Genomic DNA, 20,242 nt, shown 5'->3' with positions numbered 1-20,242 from the left:
CAGAGATAAACAGCTGAAATATTAAAGACAGTGGTGATGTTTGAAGGTGACATTTTTGCATGCACAGTACAGTTCCCTAAATTCGCAACTTTCAAGACAACAAAATAGCGAAGTTCTCCCTCCAGTCGGAATGAACATATTCAAATCTGTTTACACGTATTTATTTATACATCCCAGTTTCACTGATGAAGCTAAACCATGAACAACAGCAAATCGCAAGAGAATGAAAAGCTGTAAAAAAGACCAAAAAACAAACAAAAAACAAAGAGCTGGACACATTTTTAAAAAAAATAATAAAAAATTTAACCAGAACATCCAGATGAATGCCAAATAAAGCCCTCTTCCTCTAAGATGAACTCTAAGACCAACTGTCATGCAGCTGTCATCAACGCCAGGCTGGGTAGGCCCTTCTGATTGGTCCATGCACAGTACACAGCCCAACGGCATTGGTCCAGGTGTTTGTCGAAAGGAAGGAGTCTTTCTCGAGCGTATACACACACACTAAAGCAGCAGGTCTTCCGTATTTCTCCACAAAAGATGTAACTTGGCACGATGAATCTAGAGACAGGAGGGAGCGGTCAGTCATGGAACATTTTTCTGAGGTTTTGCTTTATTTTTGAAAAGTTGCTCCTTTATAGTCAACAATAATCAACAAATACATCACTATTCAGCAGACAAAAATAAGCACATCACAATTCAGCAGACAAATGATAATTTACAAATTATAGCTTATGTAAACTTTTGACTGACCATCTATAAAATTACATTTTTTCACTGTCCATAACTTAAGAAATCTCTGTCCTTAAATAAATTTTATGCTGAGAATTACACTGCAAAGTCCAGACTTTCAAACTAAGTGCTCTACAACAGCCAACAGCCTTCCTGATTCTACAGGTGCAAAAGCTGCTTCGATACAATATCACAGCAGAAACCAAACAAGACTTGACTCAGGTCAGTACAAGCTACTTAAAGCAGTACGTGGCAATGCTGAGATCTGAATCATGTCAATATCCTTACTCCCCACATCCATGCATGCCCTTGAAAGGCCCCAGTGAGGGTCAGAGGAGAACTGAGGAAACAGGGTAGCCCTGTCCAGTGACCACGGTCTTCAGGTTTACAGACAATAACTGCCCTTCTCTCACCATTTCTTGTTCCGAGGCTTCAACTCCTCAGCGGCATTCCTCAGGAAGATGTAGTTCTTTTTCTGGGGGTTGTAGTACTCATGGCCCTGAAGGACGCAGAGTAGAGCTCAAAGTGAAAAGGCAGCTTTTACAAACTAGATACTAACGTAAATGTAACGTGTTATGGGCTCCTACCTTCGACCAGTCGTAACTGGAAGCATACGCAAAGATGTTGCCATTATGGTTGAAGCAGCAAGCTGTGATGGGCTGGTCGAGCTGCTCTGAGGTCTTCAACTTAGTGCGGGCGTCTTTGTCCCAGAAGCTGAAGCGTCCATCTGAGCCCACAGTAGCCAGGGTGCCGTGGACGGGATGGAAGGCGATGGCATTCACCTGGTGGGAGAAAACGGAAAATAGGAGGAAACGTGATACGCAAATAAAAATATGAGACCCAGATATTAACAGATACTACAGATCTGAGGAAATCATGCAATTATTCCACAAATAAAGCAATTATATAATGACTGTATTTAAAAACTCAAACCAGGTCATAGCCACATTAAGCCTGGCTGAAATTGTTAACTGCAGATAATGAAATTTAATGGACAATTTAAAATGACAGTGCAGTTCCTTTTAGCATTATTTTTTATGTTGTGACCTTTAAGCCCAACTAGAATAATGAGGATTGTGCAATGATTTTGGTTCTACTTTATCTAGAAATGGGTTCTCATGTGTGATCATATTTTTTAAATTTTGTTTATCATCTTATGTACAGTTGAACTCAGGCGAATTGGTTCTATCATATTTATTGGCATTTTGTGTTTACAAGAGTTAACTCTGTGAAATGCAGGAAAGAACTCCAAATGATGCTGCCCTGTTTGTGTGTAAATGGCAAATAAATCAAATGTGAGAACTGCATTAATTTACAGAAAAATTAAAGCTGGTTTAGCCAGGAACCCATCATTAGTAAAATTAACACCATGTGTGTGTTTTTTAATCTCCTTTAACAAGCAGTGTTTGCAATAAATCAGGACTATTAAAACATTTAGGATTTAAGTGCTTAACCACAGCCCACAAACCAGTATAGTTTGTTCAAATTAAATAGCTTTTAAGAACACACAAACACACACACACACAAAAACATTTCTTTACAGTGCCAGCACTGCCCCAAAATTGAGTCCAACTTACTGCATAGATGTCCTGTGGAGTGGTTGTGTTGGTTCCATTGGATCTGTGGCACTTGAAAGTGAAGTTATCTTTGGCTCTTAAAGGAACACATTCATGCATCATTTTACTTCATGGGTTTCATAGTTCAGTGTAAATGATCTAAACTGATCAATCCAAAAAAACAAATAAAATAAAATAAATAAATCAAATCCCAAACAAACATGCACACAGTGGATTGCTGTAATCACTCACGGGTTTGGAGGATTGATATAGTGAATTGCCACTCGGCCCTCAATGCTTCCCAGTGCAAAGCCTGTAGGCTTGTTCTGCTTGTCCTTGAATATGGCCACACAACGGTGCTGCAAGATAACAGCGGGACATCACATCGGTTAAAAGTAAGTCAATCATGAAAATCCTGAATATGCTGGTATCAAATAAAAATGAAAGTCACCTGATGTTTGAGAGGAGAGTCTATTCTGCGAAACTCAGAGGGCTGGTTCTCTAGTTGGTAAACTATCAGGCCTCTCTCAGCTGTGGCAACCACTGCCATGGGGTACACCTGCATATGGCAGTCATGGAGGGAACAGAAAACATTAAAGGTAATCAGTCAATAATCAGTCTATTCTGTGAGCATCAGAAGTGATCATATTCATCATAAATCACTTACAACATCTGCACAGTAGCATCTCTCGGGCATCTGCAGTGACATCATTGGATTGGGAGATCGAGTATCCCAGAACTAAAGACACAAATAGAAAAAGCTGTCATGTTTCTAAGCAACATATCAAATGTTGTAGAATGCAACATTTGGTCTGCCACTGCCCTTTTAGCTCCTTCTAAGTGCTTGGATCTTACTGGTACATTTATTTTATATAAAAAAAAAAAAAGCCTCTGAGCTTTTTCAAACAGCATTCAACAGGTCTGTCGCTTTAAATAAAACGCAGCGAATTCAATCATCTGAGCCACTCCACACTCATAACGCGACATAATCAAGTGACAACCTCCAGAGCTGAAAAACAAAGTCAACACAGGAGCAGTAAAGTAATTTTTCAACAATCTTTAGGAGTCTGTGTTATTGTACCTACATTATAATCAATCCAGTGCTTTTTGGCCACTTAAATTATCTTTATAGAACTGCGATGTTATATTTGTTGTGATTTCTGCAGCCTTCTTAGCCAGATTTCTGTTTAAAGACATTTTTAATGTCAATGACAGTTTTTACCTTGATAAAAAACAAATATATAAAAGTCACTTTGCCAAAAACTGAGTGCAGCTTCTACCTTGTGATAGAAATGCCGTTTCTCTCTCAAAATGAATTGATATCATTCATGAGAGATATGTTTGACACACATTTCACAGATTACAGTTCAACAAGTCATTTACAGCCGTTTAAATACAGGCAGTTATTTTTTGGCAAACACTGAAAATTGCTTTTTGGCAGACTATCACTTTTTGGCACAACACCGGCAGCACCCCCGCTGCCTCAACATAAAAAATGACAACCATGAAACGAAGGCAAGTCAACTGTCAAGTCAAGGGCAGCATTTCCTTTACTACATACTGACCAACCAACTTCTTCAACTCTCCCCCACTTACTGGTTTTGTACCAAAGTCCAGCTTTTGTTGTCTGGGCACTTTTTACTGAGGAAAATGACAAAAATAGTAACGCACAGTGACTTGGATAAATAACTTTAATCTGATTACTAAACTGCAAATACTGAAAAAAGTAGTCAGATTAAAGTAATGTGTTACTGACATTGTACAGGAGTGCAAAAAACAACAACAAAAAAAAAAAACATAAAACCTGCAGTTGGTGATAACAGAACCTCTTGGTCATGTTTCAATGCCTTGCCTTTACAGATATTCCATGAGTGTAAAAGTAAAAACTGAATGTATATGTTGCCAAGTATTAAAAGATGGCACTGTTACCTTGAGTGTTTTATCCCAACTGCCAGTCATGACACAGCTGTAGTTTGGGGCTTTTATCCAGTGGATTGCCTTAATTGGACCATCGTGCTATGAGAGAAATGATGAGAGGTGTAAAATAATTCTGCTTCATTCACAGCTGCACAGTTGTTCTGGGTTTCTGTTCATACCTGTGCAATCTGGATGGCTTGATTGCTGTTAAGATCCCACATCTTGGCTGTCTTGTCACAGGAAGCTGTGAAGACTTTGCTTCCATCCTGGTTGAAGAAAGAGAGAGAAAAAAAAGCAGCTCATAAATGATTTTACAGTCAGACAGACAGCATCAACTGAAAACCTTAAAGTTTAAAGATGAGACCTACATCACTCCAGCATGCATCCAGCACTGGACCTGTGTGCATCTGTTGGGCTTTGGGAACCGTCTGTCCATTGTCCTGCACCTCCCAACACCGGACCTAAGGGTCAGTGATAAACCAAAGTGAAGATTTTGGATATTTGACATTTTGAAAATTTATATGGCAGCAAACAGCTACTTAGCATGCAGCTATATAGTGGAGATCATGGCAAGCAGAGAATGAATCACACTCTCTCTGTGTTGTAATCTGAGCTTCTCTGCCCTGTGTTCTAGTAGCTGGTCCCTCTGTGCATTCATGTTAGTGCACGAGTCCCTCCCTTTGAAACTGTGGGCCCATCCTGCATTTACAGAGACTTAGCAAGTTTCAAGGAGGGAAAAAGAAAAAGCAAGGGAGGGCACAGGGGTCTACTATGAAGCAAGATTAATGGGTTAGCATATTATGTCAACCTTAAAGTCAGACTTTTCTGTGTCACTAAAGTGGCTCTTTTCACCTGACTAAATGCCTGCGGTGCCTTATGATGAATCTAATTGAGAGCAGGTTATGTTAAGCACCTTTGTTTGAAATTGGCAGGAAACACCATGTTTGAAATAATTATTTTATTTACAGCCTGTTTTAGGTGCAATATAGATTCTCTGCTGGGTGAATACATCTTACATGTGCAAGCTGTACCTTACAAACATCACAAAAACTATGCATCACGTTGCCACTGGAATGCGTTTGTATCCAGATGGTGATGCAGAAAATGTAAAAATGTTTACAGCCTGCTTAACTCTAATCTGCTGCTAAGTCTCTTTTGCACTACTGGAACACACAGAGAATCCCCGTTTAAACAATAAAATGAATTTCACTTTGATCTGCTGACCAACTATGGAGATTTCCATGTCTCCTTTATTAGACTGTGGGACAGGAACCTTTCATTTTTAAATCTATCCAGTTTAAACTTTCAGAGCTCTAATGTATGGCTGTCACTTTAGGAACAACTGCAGCACTGCAAGTGCACTGTTAAAATTAAAATGTTTATTTTATTACTAACTTTATTTTAGCACTAAATCACAAGGTTAAGGATCTCATGCTGCATTAGTCTCATGTCCTATTTGGAGCAGTTTGCATTTTACGTTCTTTGTAGATTTTTATTCACCATTTTAGCATCATTATTATCATCATCATAACATCTCTGGAGTAGGCAGCACTCTCAGGGATACCCGTTATCTACAACTGGGGTTTGAACTTTTGCCAAGCCAATATAAACAAATACTGAAGTGTGCATATTGGGCACAGAGTTCCTGAGTCTCTCTTATTTAACAGTCACGGCCACAACACAGACCCTAAACACTGACTAGTCTAAGCCCACTGAATAAAGACTAAATGCGTTTTGAACATACCTTTATTGAACGAGGTTGGATTTCACATGCTGTTAATTTGTTATGTGTTGGACAATCTTTTCAATTATGTTGATTACATAATGACTACGCAATATGATTTACTGATTAACACTGATGAAAACTATAGTAATAATCTCCAATTTACTCTATCCACTACCATACACATTAACACAATGAGTGAATACATAACTCACATCATTAGCCCAGGATCCTCCAATGAGGAAGTTTCCGGGCATGGTGGGTGGGCTGAAAGCCAGGCAGCTGATGCTGTCATCTGGAGGTGAAGTCACTTCAACATCCTATAAGGCAAGACAGAAACAACAAAGATAAACACGCTGACGACAAGTGAGGAGGTGAGGGTAGCATTTTTAGTGAGTCTTTTTAACATTTTACAAAGATTATACCATTTACTAACAAACTGAAGTACTGGGCCACTTACACATTACAGCTACAGAAGCTTTTGATCTCCCATTCTAAATCCACTAACATGGAGTTGGTCCCCCTTTGCAGCTGTAACAGTTTCCACTTTTCTATGAAGGCTTTCTATGAGATTTTGGAGTTTAACTCTGGAATTTTGTTTGCTCATTCCTCCAGGAGAGCATTTTTGAAGTCAGATACTGATGTTGACTGAGAGGGCCTGGCTTGCAATCTCCATTCTCGTTCACCCGAAAGGTGTTTGACGGGGCTGATGTGAGGGCTCTGTGGGTGCCGGTCTTGCTAAGCTGAAACATTAAGATTTGGCTTCACTAGAACCAAGGGCCCAGGCCAACCCCAGAAAAACAACCTCACAGTATGATCCTTCATCCACTAAACCTTATAGTTGACAGGTAACATTCTCCTGTCATCTACCAAACCAAGACTCGTCCATCAGGCTGCCAGATAGAGAAGTGTGATTCATCACTCCACAAAATATGTTGTCACTACTCCAGTGTCAGCGTGCTTTATACCACTTCATCCTGGCTGGGTTGCTGTGATTCCTAAATGCTTCCACTGTCAATAACACCACTTATAGTTGATCGTGGAATATCTAGAAGGCAAGAAATTTCACTGACTTTCTACAAGGGTGGTACCATGCTTGAATTCAGAGAGCTCTTTAGAATGACCCGTTCTTTCACAAATGTTTGTAAAAGCAAACTGCATGGCATAGCTGCTTGATTTTATACCGGTGGCAGTGGGACTGAGAAAACCCGAATTCAAAGATTAAGTGGTGAGGCCCAGTACTTTTGTTCATATAGTGTATGCTGTTCTCTTGTAGCCCGCTGTACCTTCATGGGATTGTGGCTGTCTGTTGTGGTGCTTCCAAACACGCCGGTCCCTCCGGTCCCAAACCCCGAGCTTGCTCCAAACAAACTCATGGTGCACTAACGTTATTTCCAAGCTCCGCCTGAGAGGAGAGAGAGACTGTTTTTACATGAACATGCATCAAACAGTATCATGAGCCGCTGAACAGGTGGATGACAACAAGACAGTACTGCATGTGTGAAACACCAGATAGCGCATATTACATCCATTCAGTTACAATAAATGGCTTCTGCTTCCAGGTTATAAATAACTGTACTCCAATTATCATTTGTAAGGATATAAGTAGCTCAGATATCGGAAAAACCGAGGCGTAACTTAGCATCACAGCTAAAGTCAATGCTAACTACGTCACATGTCGCTGATAACCTAATCACGCTCTCTGGCTCGTTAATAAACATGTAAACGGTTATTTAACTCAGAGTCACATTTACAATAGATCTGAACGTATGCGCCGCCACTGTGACAGCTTTCTCTGTCAGAAAATAAATACGTTTGAAAAACTGAGACAGCTAACGTTAGCTAAGCGATTCCTGACAAACCTCTGCGCCTCCCGGATTCAAAAAATGAACAACTTTTCTGTTCGGCGGCTATTTTAAATACCACGTTTAAGCATTTCATCATCGCGGACACCTCCTCCTTAATATGCAGGGATATACATACCCCTAATTTCCCTCTACTCCGGGTTTAATGTCCCAGCGCTGGAAACGCTGACAGTGTGGCGCTTCTTCTTTCGGCGTAGTCGCCGGTTGATGACGCTTTGACTCCGCAGCTCACGAGCATGCAAATTGAAGGTAAACACCACACGCAGCACGTCTGTGCACAGGCCGGATCAGCTCAAGAGTCGTTTCTGTAGTTTGAGACTTTTTATATGATACGATTTAGTTGAAATATTGTTACAAATATACTAAAAAGTAAGTAAGGAAGTTGCAGATGGTTATTGAGCTAAGGAAAAATATGTACTGTGATTACAGCGTACACCCAAGGAGGTGAGATATTTTCCACGTAAAATCTCAATACGGAAGGTAACGACAGTCAGATAAATGAAATAAAAAATGTTTATATCTGCATAATGGGGCATATAAAAAATTGTATCAATACTACTTTTCGGCATAAAGGTATAATTTGGTAAATGTACTCACTTTCCAGCAACTGAAATTAGTTTTTTTTTTTTTTGATCACATATAGGCTTTTTGAAATTCGATTTTTCTCCAGTGTGTGTACATAATGAATAAAATTCAAATAAATAAAACAAATGACGTGGCAATAAAACTGGCTTCAGGCTCCCTTTCACTGGGGGCTATCTTCCCACTTGTACAGTGAGCTTGAATAAAAAAAAAAAATCTGGTTGATCAATAATTAGGTCAGGCATATTAAACAAGGGGTACTGGTAGTTTCATAGTATAAAAGACAAAATATTCAGTTTTCAATGTGCCTTGTTTCATCTGCTGAATGTGCAGCCAGTATGAATATAGTTCTATAAGTGATGTAAGTAACTAATGATCCACACTGGACTCAGTCAGTATAGATTAAACAAATGAACAAAAATGTTGCACAGTTAAATAATGATACACAGTTCAAAAATTTTAAAGTGAACCCAAACGGTTAACTATTAAAGGCTCGCAAGCGTTACAGATGTTTGTAGTGGACTTGAAGGACTCTTGAGTTTATGAGAGTTTGCAGGAATGAATCACGTACAGTGACCTCTGCTTGGAGAGAAAAAAAAAAACAAAAACATCTCAAGCAGCGCCAAATTCCTTACTAGGTGCTTTTAGTTTGAGCTAATTAATTTAGGTATTGCTCCAGTGATTCTCTTTTTATACAAATAGAGAATGTGCGGAGAGACAAAAGCACATTTGTTGTACTTTGCCTAATAGATCAACTTGATCTATCCGCGGTTTTAATGTTGAGGCTCACTGTGCTGATCCAGTCGTCGCTGTCCTGTAACCTGAGTAAATAATTTATATTTCAGGGTTGGATTCCTGAATTCATCACCGCAGCGTGTTTCACTGGAGCTTTGTGCCGCAATGATGGCGCGGTGGTATTGATTAAAAATTCGGGAATTTTGCCAACTTTCCTCGTGGTTTTGGTTGCTTTTATTAAATTTTTTATTTTTTTTCAAATTCTTCATACTTGTTTAATGTCGCAGTTTATGCGTCTAATGGTAAATATGCGGCTCTTGACCTCTCCCTGTCTGTGATTAGTCATCTGATGCCAAACCGCTCTTTATGTAAACGCGGTGGATTTGGAACACCTGGGTCGACTAGTCGGTAACTACTTCACCGTGACCGCTGAGCGTGATTAGGGTTGTTAGGTTTAGTCAAGTCACATAACTACAACAGAGCCAATGAATGTTACACGTGCTTCGTAGAATGGGTCCCAGATCGGTTATGTACAGATGGGGTTTGCACAGCAGTAAGCATGACAATGAAGGACTGACAAAAAACAAAACATGCATGACCACAGAAAAAGGTCACAAAGCTACTTGGCTGGTACGCAGAGTCCAAAAATAAATTACCAGCAATTTAATATTCTGATTAGATCCTGCTTCCATCAGGGGGCAAACACGGGACGCACTGCAGGTACCCCACATTTGAGTTACAAAGGTCCACTCCTATCCATGTAATTACCTGAGAGCACTTCAATGTAGAACACTGACGTCCACACCCTGCAGCCCCTCACCCCCATTTTCTTATTCCGAACTGCTCCTGCCCCTCCCCTGACACACCGCCTCAGTAAGATCCATCCCCAAGTTGCCATTAAGAGGAGTGCACAGCTGTGGCACACCAAAGACCGCGCGCAACGGCAGATTATGAATGAATGGTATTCAATGTAGATAGATGGCTGTGCGTTTTTACTGTATCCACATGCAGGAGGTACCTTGATGAAGAAACGGCATCGCCAGTCATATCTTTCGAGTAATTCGAACCGCGCGTAAAAATTGTTCTAAAAATGGTGACAAGCGCCCTGGCAAAGATAACGTTCCTGCTGTCGTGGGGTTACTTCGTGTTGGCCACGCGAGTCGCCTTCTCTAACTTTTCTGTGGACAACGAAGTGCGCTCCAGCTTTATCCAGCGGCGGCTGAGGAGCCACGAGCGCAGAGAGATGCAGCGGGAGATCCTCTCTATCCTGGGGCTGCCGCAACGTCCGCGGCCGCACGCGTACACCAAACGCAACGCTGCTCCAATTTTCATGCTGGACCTCTACAATGCTATCAGTATAGACTCAGAACAGCACAGATATTCCAACTACGAGACAGCTTTACCAACACAGACCTCCCCACTGGTGACCCCACAGGACAGCCGATTCCTAGAAGAAGCAGACACGGTGATGAGCTTTGTCAACCTCAGTAAGTAGTGCACGCACGACTTTGGGAAGTCAAGAACTGTGTTCAGTTGCTTAGTGACATCGTGTCGTTTAATTTAACCTAATTCCTATACTAGGACATTTTGAAGTACCCTAAAATGTTTTAAATTTTATCCACTACATATTCATGTGGGGACTTACAAAAGGGATTTATGATCATATTGCTTGGTACTTTCATAAAACACATTATTTTCAATATGACTAAATTACTGAAATCTTGTTTAGGCGGAGTGTTTGATTTAGTCATCTCAGAATTCACAGTTTTGGAATCAGCACTTTCACTTTTTTCAGTTCCTTTACAGACTCTGCTACAACAATCTGTTGTCTCTGATTCTGTGACTTTTGGTGACTATTTACTTGAAATCAAGCATTAAGCATTATCCAGGCTGTAAATGTTATGATAACACGCATGTATCTGATTTCCCCAGAATCCCTTCAAAGCTCTTGGGGAGAGGCTTTAGCGTGGTTTAGTTTCACATGACTAGAAATTGAACAGGCATTTCTCAACTTCAAGGGAGTGAGAGATGAGCTGATGAGGATCAAGATACAAACTGCATCTAACCATGCTATTGCTTTAGTAATCTCTGTTCTTCCAGGTGCCCGTGCATGCGTGTGTTCATCCATCTGCAGTGTGCCTGTTTGCGTGAGGGACAGCGTGAGCTTGGGTTTATTCAGACATTATTGAATTTATAAAAGGCAAATCCTGCAAATCTTGTGGCAGCTCTGATATCACTACGGGAAAATAGCAGACCACATGTTGCCTGAGAGTGTGGTTACATCTGAAACCGACTCTGGCCTCTGGGCTTGCACAGTGTTATTTAGGTCAATGTGAAGAGAGTGGGGTTTGTTCACCTGAAATACGTCTCCAAGAAATCATTAACCTTCCATTCTGTTTGTCAGTGGGATGGAACTGAAGCTTTATGTAACAGGGCCTATTAAAGTTATTTTTTTTTGCAACAAGCACATAAAGATGTCATTAATACAAAACATTTGGAGACCACAAGAAAATCTCAAACATAACATTTTATGTCCCCAGTCCTGAACTTTTAACTGACAGTCTTTAGCTAATGAGATCTGGAAACGCTGTTTCTGAAAACCAATAGCAGATTTATGTGGTTTCACATTTGAGGACTTTGATTTTAAAGAGCAGTGAGGAAAAAAGAAACAATGAGCGTGTATTATTTCGCTGTCAAGCTCACCACAGCCTCTTGTGCAGGCTCCCACATCGTGCTAAAGTGACTCTATCTTGGTGGTCTCTTGATGATTGCTTCAAGAGTGAACTGGATTACGGTATTTCCCTTCCAAAGACCACAGCTTCCAGTATGACGGAGAGCTGCTGCAGCTCATTTTATTCTTTTAGATAAATCAGGCACATTTTAATCAGTGACATGAATGGTGTTGGAGAGATGGGCAAAGGGTTTAATTTACCCTGTGATTCACAGGTGCAGTATATAAGCATGCTCATGATCACTATAAAAAGCAGCTATAGCGCCCTGCAAATTTGTATTCTCAGAATATATATCTCTCACCCTGAAACCTATTACTGTGTGTGACGCTTTCACCCCTCTTCTCTTTTGTGTTACAGCAGATGCATGAAAAGTTTTTTTTTCTTAGTTCTTTTTCAGGGTTGTCAAATATAAAGATGTTCATGGATCTGGGTGGAAATAAGGTGGTCTATTTATCACTATCTTTTATCCAAATGAAAGATAAAACATGTCTGAAATTAATAGATGGCCTTTTAGGGAAAAAAAAAACTTGCAGGTCAGAGTTTCATGACTTGTGAGATGAACTTTTTTTTTTTTTTGTGCAGATTGTGATACATCTTAATCCTATATTGATTTATTTTATTATTATTATTATTTTTAAACCAAGCAAAGAAGACACTGCAAAATTGCAATAGGTCAATAATGGCTCTGCAGCTATGTGGCCCTTTTAGTGTCAGGAGTAATCCAAAGTGTTGAAATGCCTCCCAGAGGGAAGTTTGCATATCTGAGGTCTGATCTCTGCAGCTAATGGTCCCTAACATAAACACACCAAGTCCTTACAAGCAATTATTGCTTTCATAAAATCACCCCTCTTTCCCTTCCAGCATTTAATTGCGGTCAAACAAATGACTAGCAGGGTTCAGAATGCACTGCTCTTAACGAGGAGCGGTTTGTGCGTGTGTTTCTGTGTTAAGTGTTTGTAGACGTCTGTGAGTCAGAGCATGTGTGAGAGAGCTCTGTAGTGCCACGAAAATGCTTCTAGCGTTGGGGTCCTGAGAGGATGGATGTTTAAGCACTGAAACAATAGTGGACCATCGGCTGGAACACGGGATGATGTCATGCTGATGATATAGTGTATACCAGTGGGCAGGGTGTATTTAAGATGGCTAATCGCTGCTCTGCACACCTTCACCAGAGACCTCCACTGCTCTTTCCAAGGACAAGCATATTGACTAATGGTCTAAAAACATGACACTGGCAAGCTCCAGGAAGCTTTGGGGTCCTTCTGACCACCATTTTTCTGGAAACTCTGAGTGTTGGAGAGCTTCAGCCGGCTCAGGACTGGGCGGAAACCTCGCAGTGTCACCAGCTGCTGCTGCTCCACTTTCTCCAACAATCAGATCGAGCTCACCGAATAGTCATATATATATTGCAAAACGATCAGGGGGCTGCAATGGGTACAGACGCTGGTTGTAATGGCACATGTGAATTTGTGTGGCTCTCTGCATTTTATGTGAGCGTGTTTGTAAAAGTACACTAGCTGCTGTGGTTTTCCGGGCTGTGCCTTAACTGGCCTTTTCTTGTGGTCAGCACATGTGTGCAATTTAAACAGGGAGCCAAACTGAGCCATGAGTGTTTTTTTTTTCTCTCTTTCTCCTTCACTTGGGCCCGCATGGCAAACTTGACTAAAGTGATGTTTAGATCAGTCATTTTACTCATGGCAGCAGGATTTTTCCTATTTCAACCCAAGTGCTTCCGAGCTGCGGGCAGAGTAACACACATCAGAGAACTGACTGAATGTTTTGAGAGACCACAGTTGCTTTACCATCTGATTGCACTAAGCGGTTTTCCTTTTCAGTGTCTGTGCAAACTTTCCTTTTAGGGGTCAAAAGGAGTTTCTTCACCTTCTGTGTGTGTGTGTGTGTGTGTGTGTGTGTGTGTGTGTGTGTGTGTGTGTGTGTGTGTGTTAGCTGGGGAGAAAACAAAATACCGTTTATTATGATGGTGTCATAACCAGATGGCCTATAGGAGGATAATCTTTTTAAAGCACATCAAAGCCACCACCTGTTGTTCAGGTTTGTCTGTCATCTTCTCGTAGTTGATCGGGATCTCTTCCAGCACCATGCTAGAGAGTTTCGCTTTGACGTTTCACGTATTCCAGAGGGAGAGGCCATCACAGCAGCAGAGTTCAGGATTTACAAGGACTTCATCCAGGAGCTCAAGGAGAACGAAACATTCAGAGTCAGTCTCTACCAGGTGCTGCAGGATCCTCCAAACAGGTAGAGAGGTTTTCTTTTTTGCTGGTTTCTACTGCTGCTCACTCTGTGTTTAGCTGATATTGTTGTGGGTGTCAGATCTGTCTTTGTAGTGGTGTTTAAGATTTCATAGGTGGCTCATCAAATTTTTAACCGTGATCAGAGACCCTCCACAGTATGGCTCTGTACTGATGGCAGTGTTTATCAGCTACTGGCACAGCTCCATGATATCTTGTGCATACCCGCCTCCAGGGATGAGCATTGCTGACTGTGTGTGAAAGTACAGTTAGTCTAATTGTGCGTAGCGTTTACACACATTTACATGCACGTGAAAATGAGGATTAACAAAATGTAAATGAATGTATATGTTACAATTTTTTATTTAGTTTAGTTTTTGAATTTATAATATTTCTTACATGATTTAGTTGGACTCCATAGTTTGAGTCCTCATGTGCTAAACACTTTCCACTTGTTATTCTTAGAAAATGGGTTGTTGGGCTACACTTCCCCACAGGTTATTTGTGCTGCTGTTCATGTCAGTATTGGCACTGTTGACACAGAAATTAGAGTCAATTACAGAAATACAGTGGCTCTCTCGCGCTGTCTGAGGAGTTCTCCCCCCAGGAGAGAGGCATTTATATCACATGGCTCAGACTACAAATAACACTGCACCTTCAAGGTGTCAGTTTTTCTATTACACGGGCGGTTATCCCTTCATCATACCTCCCATGTTTCTGTACTTTTATTGGTATTAGTTGGCAAATCCTATAGCCGGTCTTTTCTTTTTTACATGCACATCAAACTTTAATCCCTGTCCACATTGGGTCTTTTTTAATGTTGTTATGCTTTTGGCTGTGAGAGCACATTTCAAGACTTTGACAGTAGCAACTATTTAAACCCACTTAACATTTAAGTTGCTATTGAGAATACTGCTGTTGTGTCAAAACATTCATTTACAAAGCAATAGGAAATCATAGATATCGGTATAATATAAAAATAATATGGTGCATATAGTAAGATGCCTTATCAAGTAGCTTTTCAGTGTCTTGTAACTCTGTTGCCTGGACAGGATTAGATGTAGAAACTTCCAGAAGGTTTCGCAGACATAAATTAAGCATAGTGCCAAACTAAAAGAAACTGAGACCTTTTTACTGTCGACCTTACTGCTGACCATGAGCCACTTTCCTGTGACTACATGTTGTATACCTTAATTTGGCATTGAAAGTCTTGAATCTCACGGTTTTTGCAGTAATGTACAGCAGATTTGTTGCTTCTGAGATGGGACACAATTCTTTTAATGTAAAAGAATGGGGGGGGGGAACTTCCAGGTTTGTGTTTTAGTCAGAAACCAAAACCTTTGGAAATGATCACAGGCAGGAAGGATACCCACCTTTGTTTCTTGCCTGGATTACAAAAAGCCAAAACATAAAGGCTGGTGTGTATCTTCATATCTCCAAGCATTTTTTCCATCTAGAGTTGTGCCAAAACCCAATTTTGACACCAGCCCCCCCCATATAAAACTAAAGATTAAAAGATACAAGTCATAATTTGTTTAAAGAGTGCAAATTCATCTTTATAAAAGAAACAGTGCATAGAAATATGAGAAACATGCATCTGCAGAGGAGGAGATATTACAAGAATTATCACTATAGGATTTACCAAAAAAATGAACCTGTACAAGGTATTACGTGTTCCTTGCTTGTAAAATGGCTGATAACACACCGCCACCACTCAGAAGGTGCATTTGACTGGTCCTATTACATCAGCTGGTACTGAATTAAAGCTGTTCAGCAATGATTTTAAAATCATGAGTTTGGATAAAAAGGGGTCATGTGCAGCCGGCAGATGTAGATTAAAGTGTTATCTGTGACGGTGGGACTGCCGGCTGTGTTCAAGGCAGCACCATTGTCATTCAGACACACAAAAGCCACTCCACACAGACGAGCAGGCAGCAGGACAAAAGACAGACGTCTGAAACTCAGACTATAAACAAAGTAATTGTCTGTTGAGATCTGCCCCTAAGTGGACACACAACAGTGTTAAAAGTGGTGCTTTGATAACGTTCACAGTGGGAGGACTGCATCATTTAGTGTGTTAACTGTCAGGAAATTTAACTGGGGTGATGCCAAAACTTTTACACTTTAAATTAGAATGGTTTATTTTCTGAAAATGTCAACTGAGGCGCACACACACACACACACACACACGTACTGCTGCAATATTTGTCCTGTTTGATGAATTTTGCCTTCAGTTTGGACTTCAGCAAATGAAATGTGCTCCCGCTTAGAATGAACTCGGGTCTCTGACCAGTGACTGTTAGCGGGTTTACCCTCACACATACTGCTGAAGCTTAACCTCACTATAACTGGTTACCTTCAGATGCGCTGTAGCGGTATTGAGAGCTTAAAAAAGACAAAAAAACATAACAAGTGGTCCTAATACTTCTGCACTCCAAGTATTCCAGGACCTCACATATACTGAAAGCCAAACCTTTTCCAAAGCATACCACATTCCTTTTTAGATGTGTTTGTATTTTCAAGATCATCCATGGTTTCCATAAATTTCACTATGGAATGAAATCAATTTGCACTGAAAAACAAGAGCTAGGTAACCCATCAGGGTGGCGTTTCATGCATTTTGCACAATTTGTTATTATTATGTGGAAATGCTGACTGAGTCTGAGGTGGAATGATTTTACTTTAAACTTGGAGCTTTTTTGCATTGACCTCCCTTGAGTGCATTTACATTTTATGCTGTCCTCAGTGATTTGGAGCTTTTGCTGCTGGATCAACGAGAAGTTCTGGCTTCAGAAGAAGGATGGTTGATCTTTGACCTGACCACAACAAGTAGCCTGTGGCTGGCCAACCCTGAACATAACCTTGGCCTGCACTTGGTGCTGGAGGATAGTCATGGTGAGTGATTATTCAAAACTGATCCTACCCCACTGTCCAATGGATCCATGGCAGTAATTTAAATAAATAAATCAATAAATATTTAATTATTTATTTATCTAACTATGGTTGTCTCTGTGGTTTCTCTCTGTCTCCATCTGCAGGTCAGAAGAGAAACCCCCAATCAGCTGGGCTGGCAGTAGGCAGTGGGCCTCAGGACAAGCAGCCTTTCCTGGTTGTCTTCTTCAAAGCCAATGAGGTGCGACTCCGCAGCGTTCGTTCAGTCCATGGCCACAAGGGACGCCAGTCAAACCGCACTAAACCCCAGAGGACTGTTCAAGATGCACTGAGGGTAGTGGAGGATGCAACAGGTTACTGCAACCTTAAAACATCACTCATGAACGGTCATTTCAATAGCTTTATGAACCTGTTGTTTTAACCGATATTTGTTTTTGGCTTCTTTCAGCCAATATTGGCATCTCTAAAGAAGGATGCAAAAAGCATGAGCTGTATGTCAGCTTCAAGGATTTGGGATGGCAGGTATAATACAAATATTTAACAGCATTTTTTATGCTTTGTGCCCAAAGTGAGAATTAACAAACATATTTTACTCTGACCAGGACTGGATCATAGCACCAGAGGGCTATGCAGCGTATTATTGTGAGGGAGAATGCGCCTTCCCTCTGAACTCGTACATGAATGCCACCAATCACGCTATTGTGCAAACTCTGGTAAGCCTCAAACAGTCCCTGATTAAAGGCATTTCCTCTGTAACCTCCACTCTCTCTGAGGATAAATTTGTATGTCTTCTGTGCCACAGGTGCACTTTATCAACCCAGAGATGGCACCCAAAGCCTGCTGTGCCCCTACACAGCTCCAAGGCATCTCCGTGCTCTATTTTGATGAAAGCTCCAATGTCATTCTCAAGAAATACCGCAACATGGTGGTCAGAGCCTGTGGCTGTCACTGACTGCTTATATTCCATTCTGTGACTTGCCCAAATCCAGAGAGATGCTGAAGAGAGGCAGAACTGGAGAGATGATTGACTGGTCACCAGAGAGCTTTTGCAGCAGAGCAAGCTTTATTCTGGGGGTCTGTTTTTTTTTATGACCAGCAGCTGAGCCAGCTTTAACCGCTACCACAGCCCAAAAAGAACTACTGGTCACAAAAAGGGATTTTGTGGATTTTTCTTTTTGTAATGGATTTTATTTTTTTTCTTTTGTGTGAAACTAGAGAGAGTGCACTGAAAGGACTTTAAGCAGTACGCAGTAGTTTCACAGGCTCAGAAGAAACTTTTATTCTTAAAAAAATGTACAAAGTAGTCTGTGTTTTGTGTGTGTGTGTGTGTGTGTGTCTGTGCGCTATCATATATGCAACAAATATCTCTATTTGAAGTCTCTTTGAAATGAGAATAAAGAATTGTCTTTTACTAATTTCATTTGAAAACAGATAAAACTAGAAATCCATCTTCCTCACATCCTTTTTTTTTTTTTTTTTTTTTGCTTGGAGCAGGTGATGAACCTGTGTCTGGATACGGGAAATAAAGTCTGGTGTTCAGCAGACCAAATGAACCGGGTCAGTGAGGAATGGCAGCAGTTAATGCCAGTGGGTGGGATTCATAAACCTTGGTGTCATTCAGTGATTTGTCAAAATATTAAAATAAATAACATTGACCATGCTGTTACAATAAAATGTTCTGCTGGCAATCATGGATGTAACTGACATGTACCACCCACTGGCTGGATGTTTGTGGGCTGATCTGGAACAAGCCCAATCAATGAAGGCTCCAACTGGCAACCCGTAGGACCCAAACGTCCCGCTAACAAACACATAATCACTCCCCTGGATGCCTCGTCACAGGAGCAGGACCTACAAAATGTAAGGCGTATAGTTTTTTATCACCTTACATGTGAAAGCCTTAAAGTAGGTGGGACATCAGTGACTGATCTTAAAAAGGTGGCATCAGGGCATTTTTTTTGTCATTACCTTCCTCTTTAGCTGCCTTTTAGTATCAGAGAAGAGCTGCAGCTGCCCAAAGAGAGGCTGTGTTATATCTTTGTTGCATTAAAGAAATTAAATAATTATAGGAAATTCTAAAATGAGGGGTTTTTTTTTTTCCTCAATATTGGGCTCAACACTTTCATCATTAGCTATTTTGGCTTATAAACTTCTTGGTAAGCAATGAATGAGCTGTGAAGACTGAAATTTGAAGCACAGTTAAACATGGAATATTTATTTCTTCAGCTTTGTTTCACCTGCGCGTACAGCACCTCGTCTGCCATAACCGTGGCATCATCCTTGACTCCACATTTCAAGATCATCCCATTCAGTTCAAATGAACTGTGAAATGAGCTCATACTTCATGCTTTCCAGTCTTTTCCTCTCCACTCTTAACAGTGGGATACATTCAAAAAAAAGGAGCATTGGTACAAAAAGCAAAGCATTTCCACAATACAATGCATCCAAGAACAACAACACAAAAAAAGTTAAAGGCATTTGTACTGACATCACTGAGAGGCCTGGTGCCTCCAACACAGCAGATTATACTCACACATCACAGCCCACGCTTTTAAAAAGCACAGGTTACACCTGTTATTAAAGAAATAGAGGTAGAAGCGTACAATCAAATCCTTTTCATATAGTAAAACATTGTTTTTGTTTTTAATCTGAAATTGCCAAATTGGGTAAAATATCCAGTTTCTAATTGGGAATAACATTTCCTTTTGTGATCACTAAGAACTCTTACATAATATCAGGCAGGAGAGAGAGAAACTATCATGAGTGGTGAAAGACCTGAGGGAGTATTTTTATGCGCTTTTCAAGGAATGTGGGCTGATTTAGTCAGAACTGCTAGAAATAATATGAGCACTTAGTTCAGAGCCAAAACTCAAATACTATTCTTTGAACTAACAGGGTTTCCCTCAAATGCACCGTCACTGAAGCAGTTTTATGTGGCAAACGCAGATTTACACTTTAGTTCTACATAAAAAAAAGCCTGAGTTCTCTCACATAAGATCTGAATTATGTGCTGTTACAGACTTTGTGTGGGCTTACGGCAGATGTAATGTCGAGCTCTGACACGATTCATATTGTCAGCGTGTGATCCCTGACTAACCTTGACAAATACAGCATGTGTTATCACACCTCCGGGGGATCCTGAGAGTTAATCTTTCCTCTTTAGCGGTTCTTCCTTAGATACAAATCTTACCATCAGTCAAGCACAGAAATAGCATTCAGGAGGTAGAAGGACAGCAAATACAGGCTGATTATAAAAGAGCTG

At 40.6% G+C, this 20,242-nt stretch overlaps 2 protein-coding genes across 4 annotated transcripts; one reads left to right on the top strand and one right to left on the bottom strand.

The window, feature by feature from the left end:
- Positions 1 to 145: 145 nt before the first annotated feature.
- Positions 146 to 8,048, bottom strand: rae1 (ribonucleic acid export 1). 3 transcript variants are annotated; one of them, XM_030729173.1, is made up of 13 exons: positions 7,909 to 8,048; positions 7,212 to 7,330; positions 6,141 to 6,245; positions 4,571 to 4,663; positions 4,382 to 4,468; positions 4,215 to 4,301; positions 2,953 to 3,024; positions 2,737 to 2,844; positions 2,538 to 2,644; positions 2,307 to 2,382; positions 1,317 to 1,511; positions 1,143 to 1,228; positions 334 to 558 (listed from the first exon to the last, which is right to left on the bottom strand). In XM_030729173.1, coding segments are annotated over exons 2-13 (1,107 nt in total). In that variant the 5' UTR covers positions 7,302 to 7,330; positions 7,909 to 8,048; the 3' UTR covers positions 334 to 557. The 3 variants fall into 3 exon arrangements, with proteins under 3 accessions (XP_030585030.1, XP_030585033.1, XP_030585031.1); XM_030729171.1 differs by lacking the exon at positions 334 to 558 and having other exon boundaries at positions 1,139 to 1,228; XM_030729170.1 differs by lacking the exons at positions 1,143 to 1,228; positions 1,317 to 1,511 and having other exon boundaries at positions 146 to 477; positions 2,328 to 2,382.
- Positions 8,049 to 9,921: 1,873 nt separating this feature from the next.
- Positions 9,922 to 18,401, top strand: LOC115780316 (bone morphogenetic protein 7-like). The gene is made up of 7 exons (XM_030729444.1): positions 9,922 to 10,594; positions 13,915 to 14,095; positions 16,835 to 16,983; positions 17,127 to 17,333; positions 17,429 to 17,502; positions 17,583 to 17,693; positions 17,783 to 18,401. The coding sequence occupies exons 1-7, from the start codon at positions 10,198 to 10,200 to the stop codon at positions 17,930 to 17,932; spliced, it is 1,269 nt and encodes a 422-aa protein (XP_030585304.1). The 5' UTR covers positions 9,922 to 10,197; the 3' UTR covers positions 17,933 to 18,401.
- The last annotated feature ends 1,841 nt before the right edge of the window (positions 18,402 to 20,242 follow it).

The sequence above is a fragment of the Archocentrus centrarchus genome, chromosome 5 (assembly GCF_007364275.1).
Source record: "Archocentrus centrarchus isolate MPI-CPG fArcCen1 chromosome 5, fArcCen1, whole genome shotgun sequence".
In the NCBI taxonomy this organism is placed as follows: domain Eukaryota; kingdom Metazoa; phylum Chordata; class Actinopteri; order Cichliformes; family Cichlidae; genus Archocentrus; species Archocentrus centrarchus.
Note: the sequence above shows the minus strand (reverse complement) of the source record. Positions and strands in the feature narration are given on the sequence as shown.

Bases quoted from the DNA above. Each gene is read 5' to 3' on its own strand.
- rae1 (XM_030729170.1), bottom strand. From the start codon at position 7,301: ATGAGTTTGTTTGGAGCAAGCTCGGGGTTTGGGACCGGAGGGACCGGC. The intron at 4,469-4,570 runs GTAGGTCTCATC...TTCTTCAACCAG, and splicing joins TGGATGCATGCTGGAGTGAT to GATGGAAGCAAAGTCTTCAC. The intron at 2,645-2,736 runs GTGACTTTCATT...GTTATCTTGCAG, and splicing joins ACTCTCCTCTCAAACATCAG to CACCGTTGTGTGGCCATATT.
- LOC115780316 (XM_030729444.1), top strand. From the start codon at position 10,198: ATGGTGACAAGCGCCCTGGCAAAGATAACGTTCCTGCTGTCGTGGGGT. The intron at 16,984-17,126 runs GTGAGTGATTAT...CTCCATCTGCAG, and splicing joins GGTGCTGGAGGATAGTCATG to GTCAGAAGAGAAACCCCCAA. The intron at 17,503-17,582 runs GTATAATACAAA...TACTCTGACCAG, and splicing joins TCAAGGATTTGGGATGGCAG to GACTGGATCATAGCACCAGA.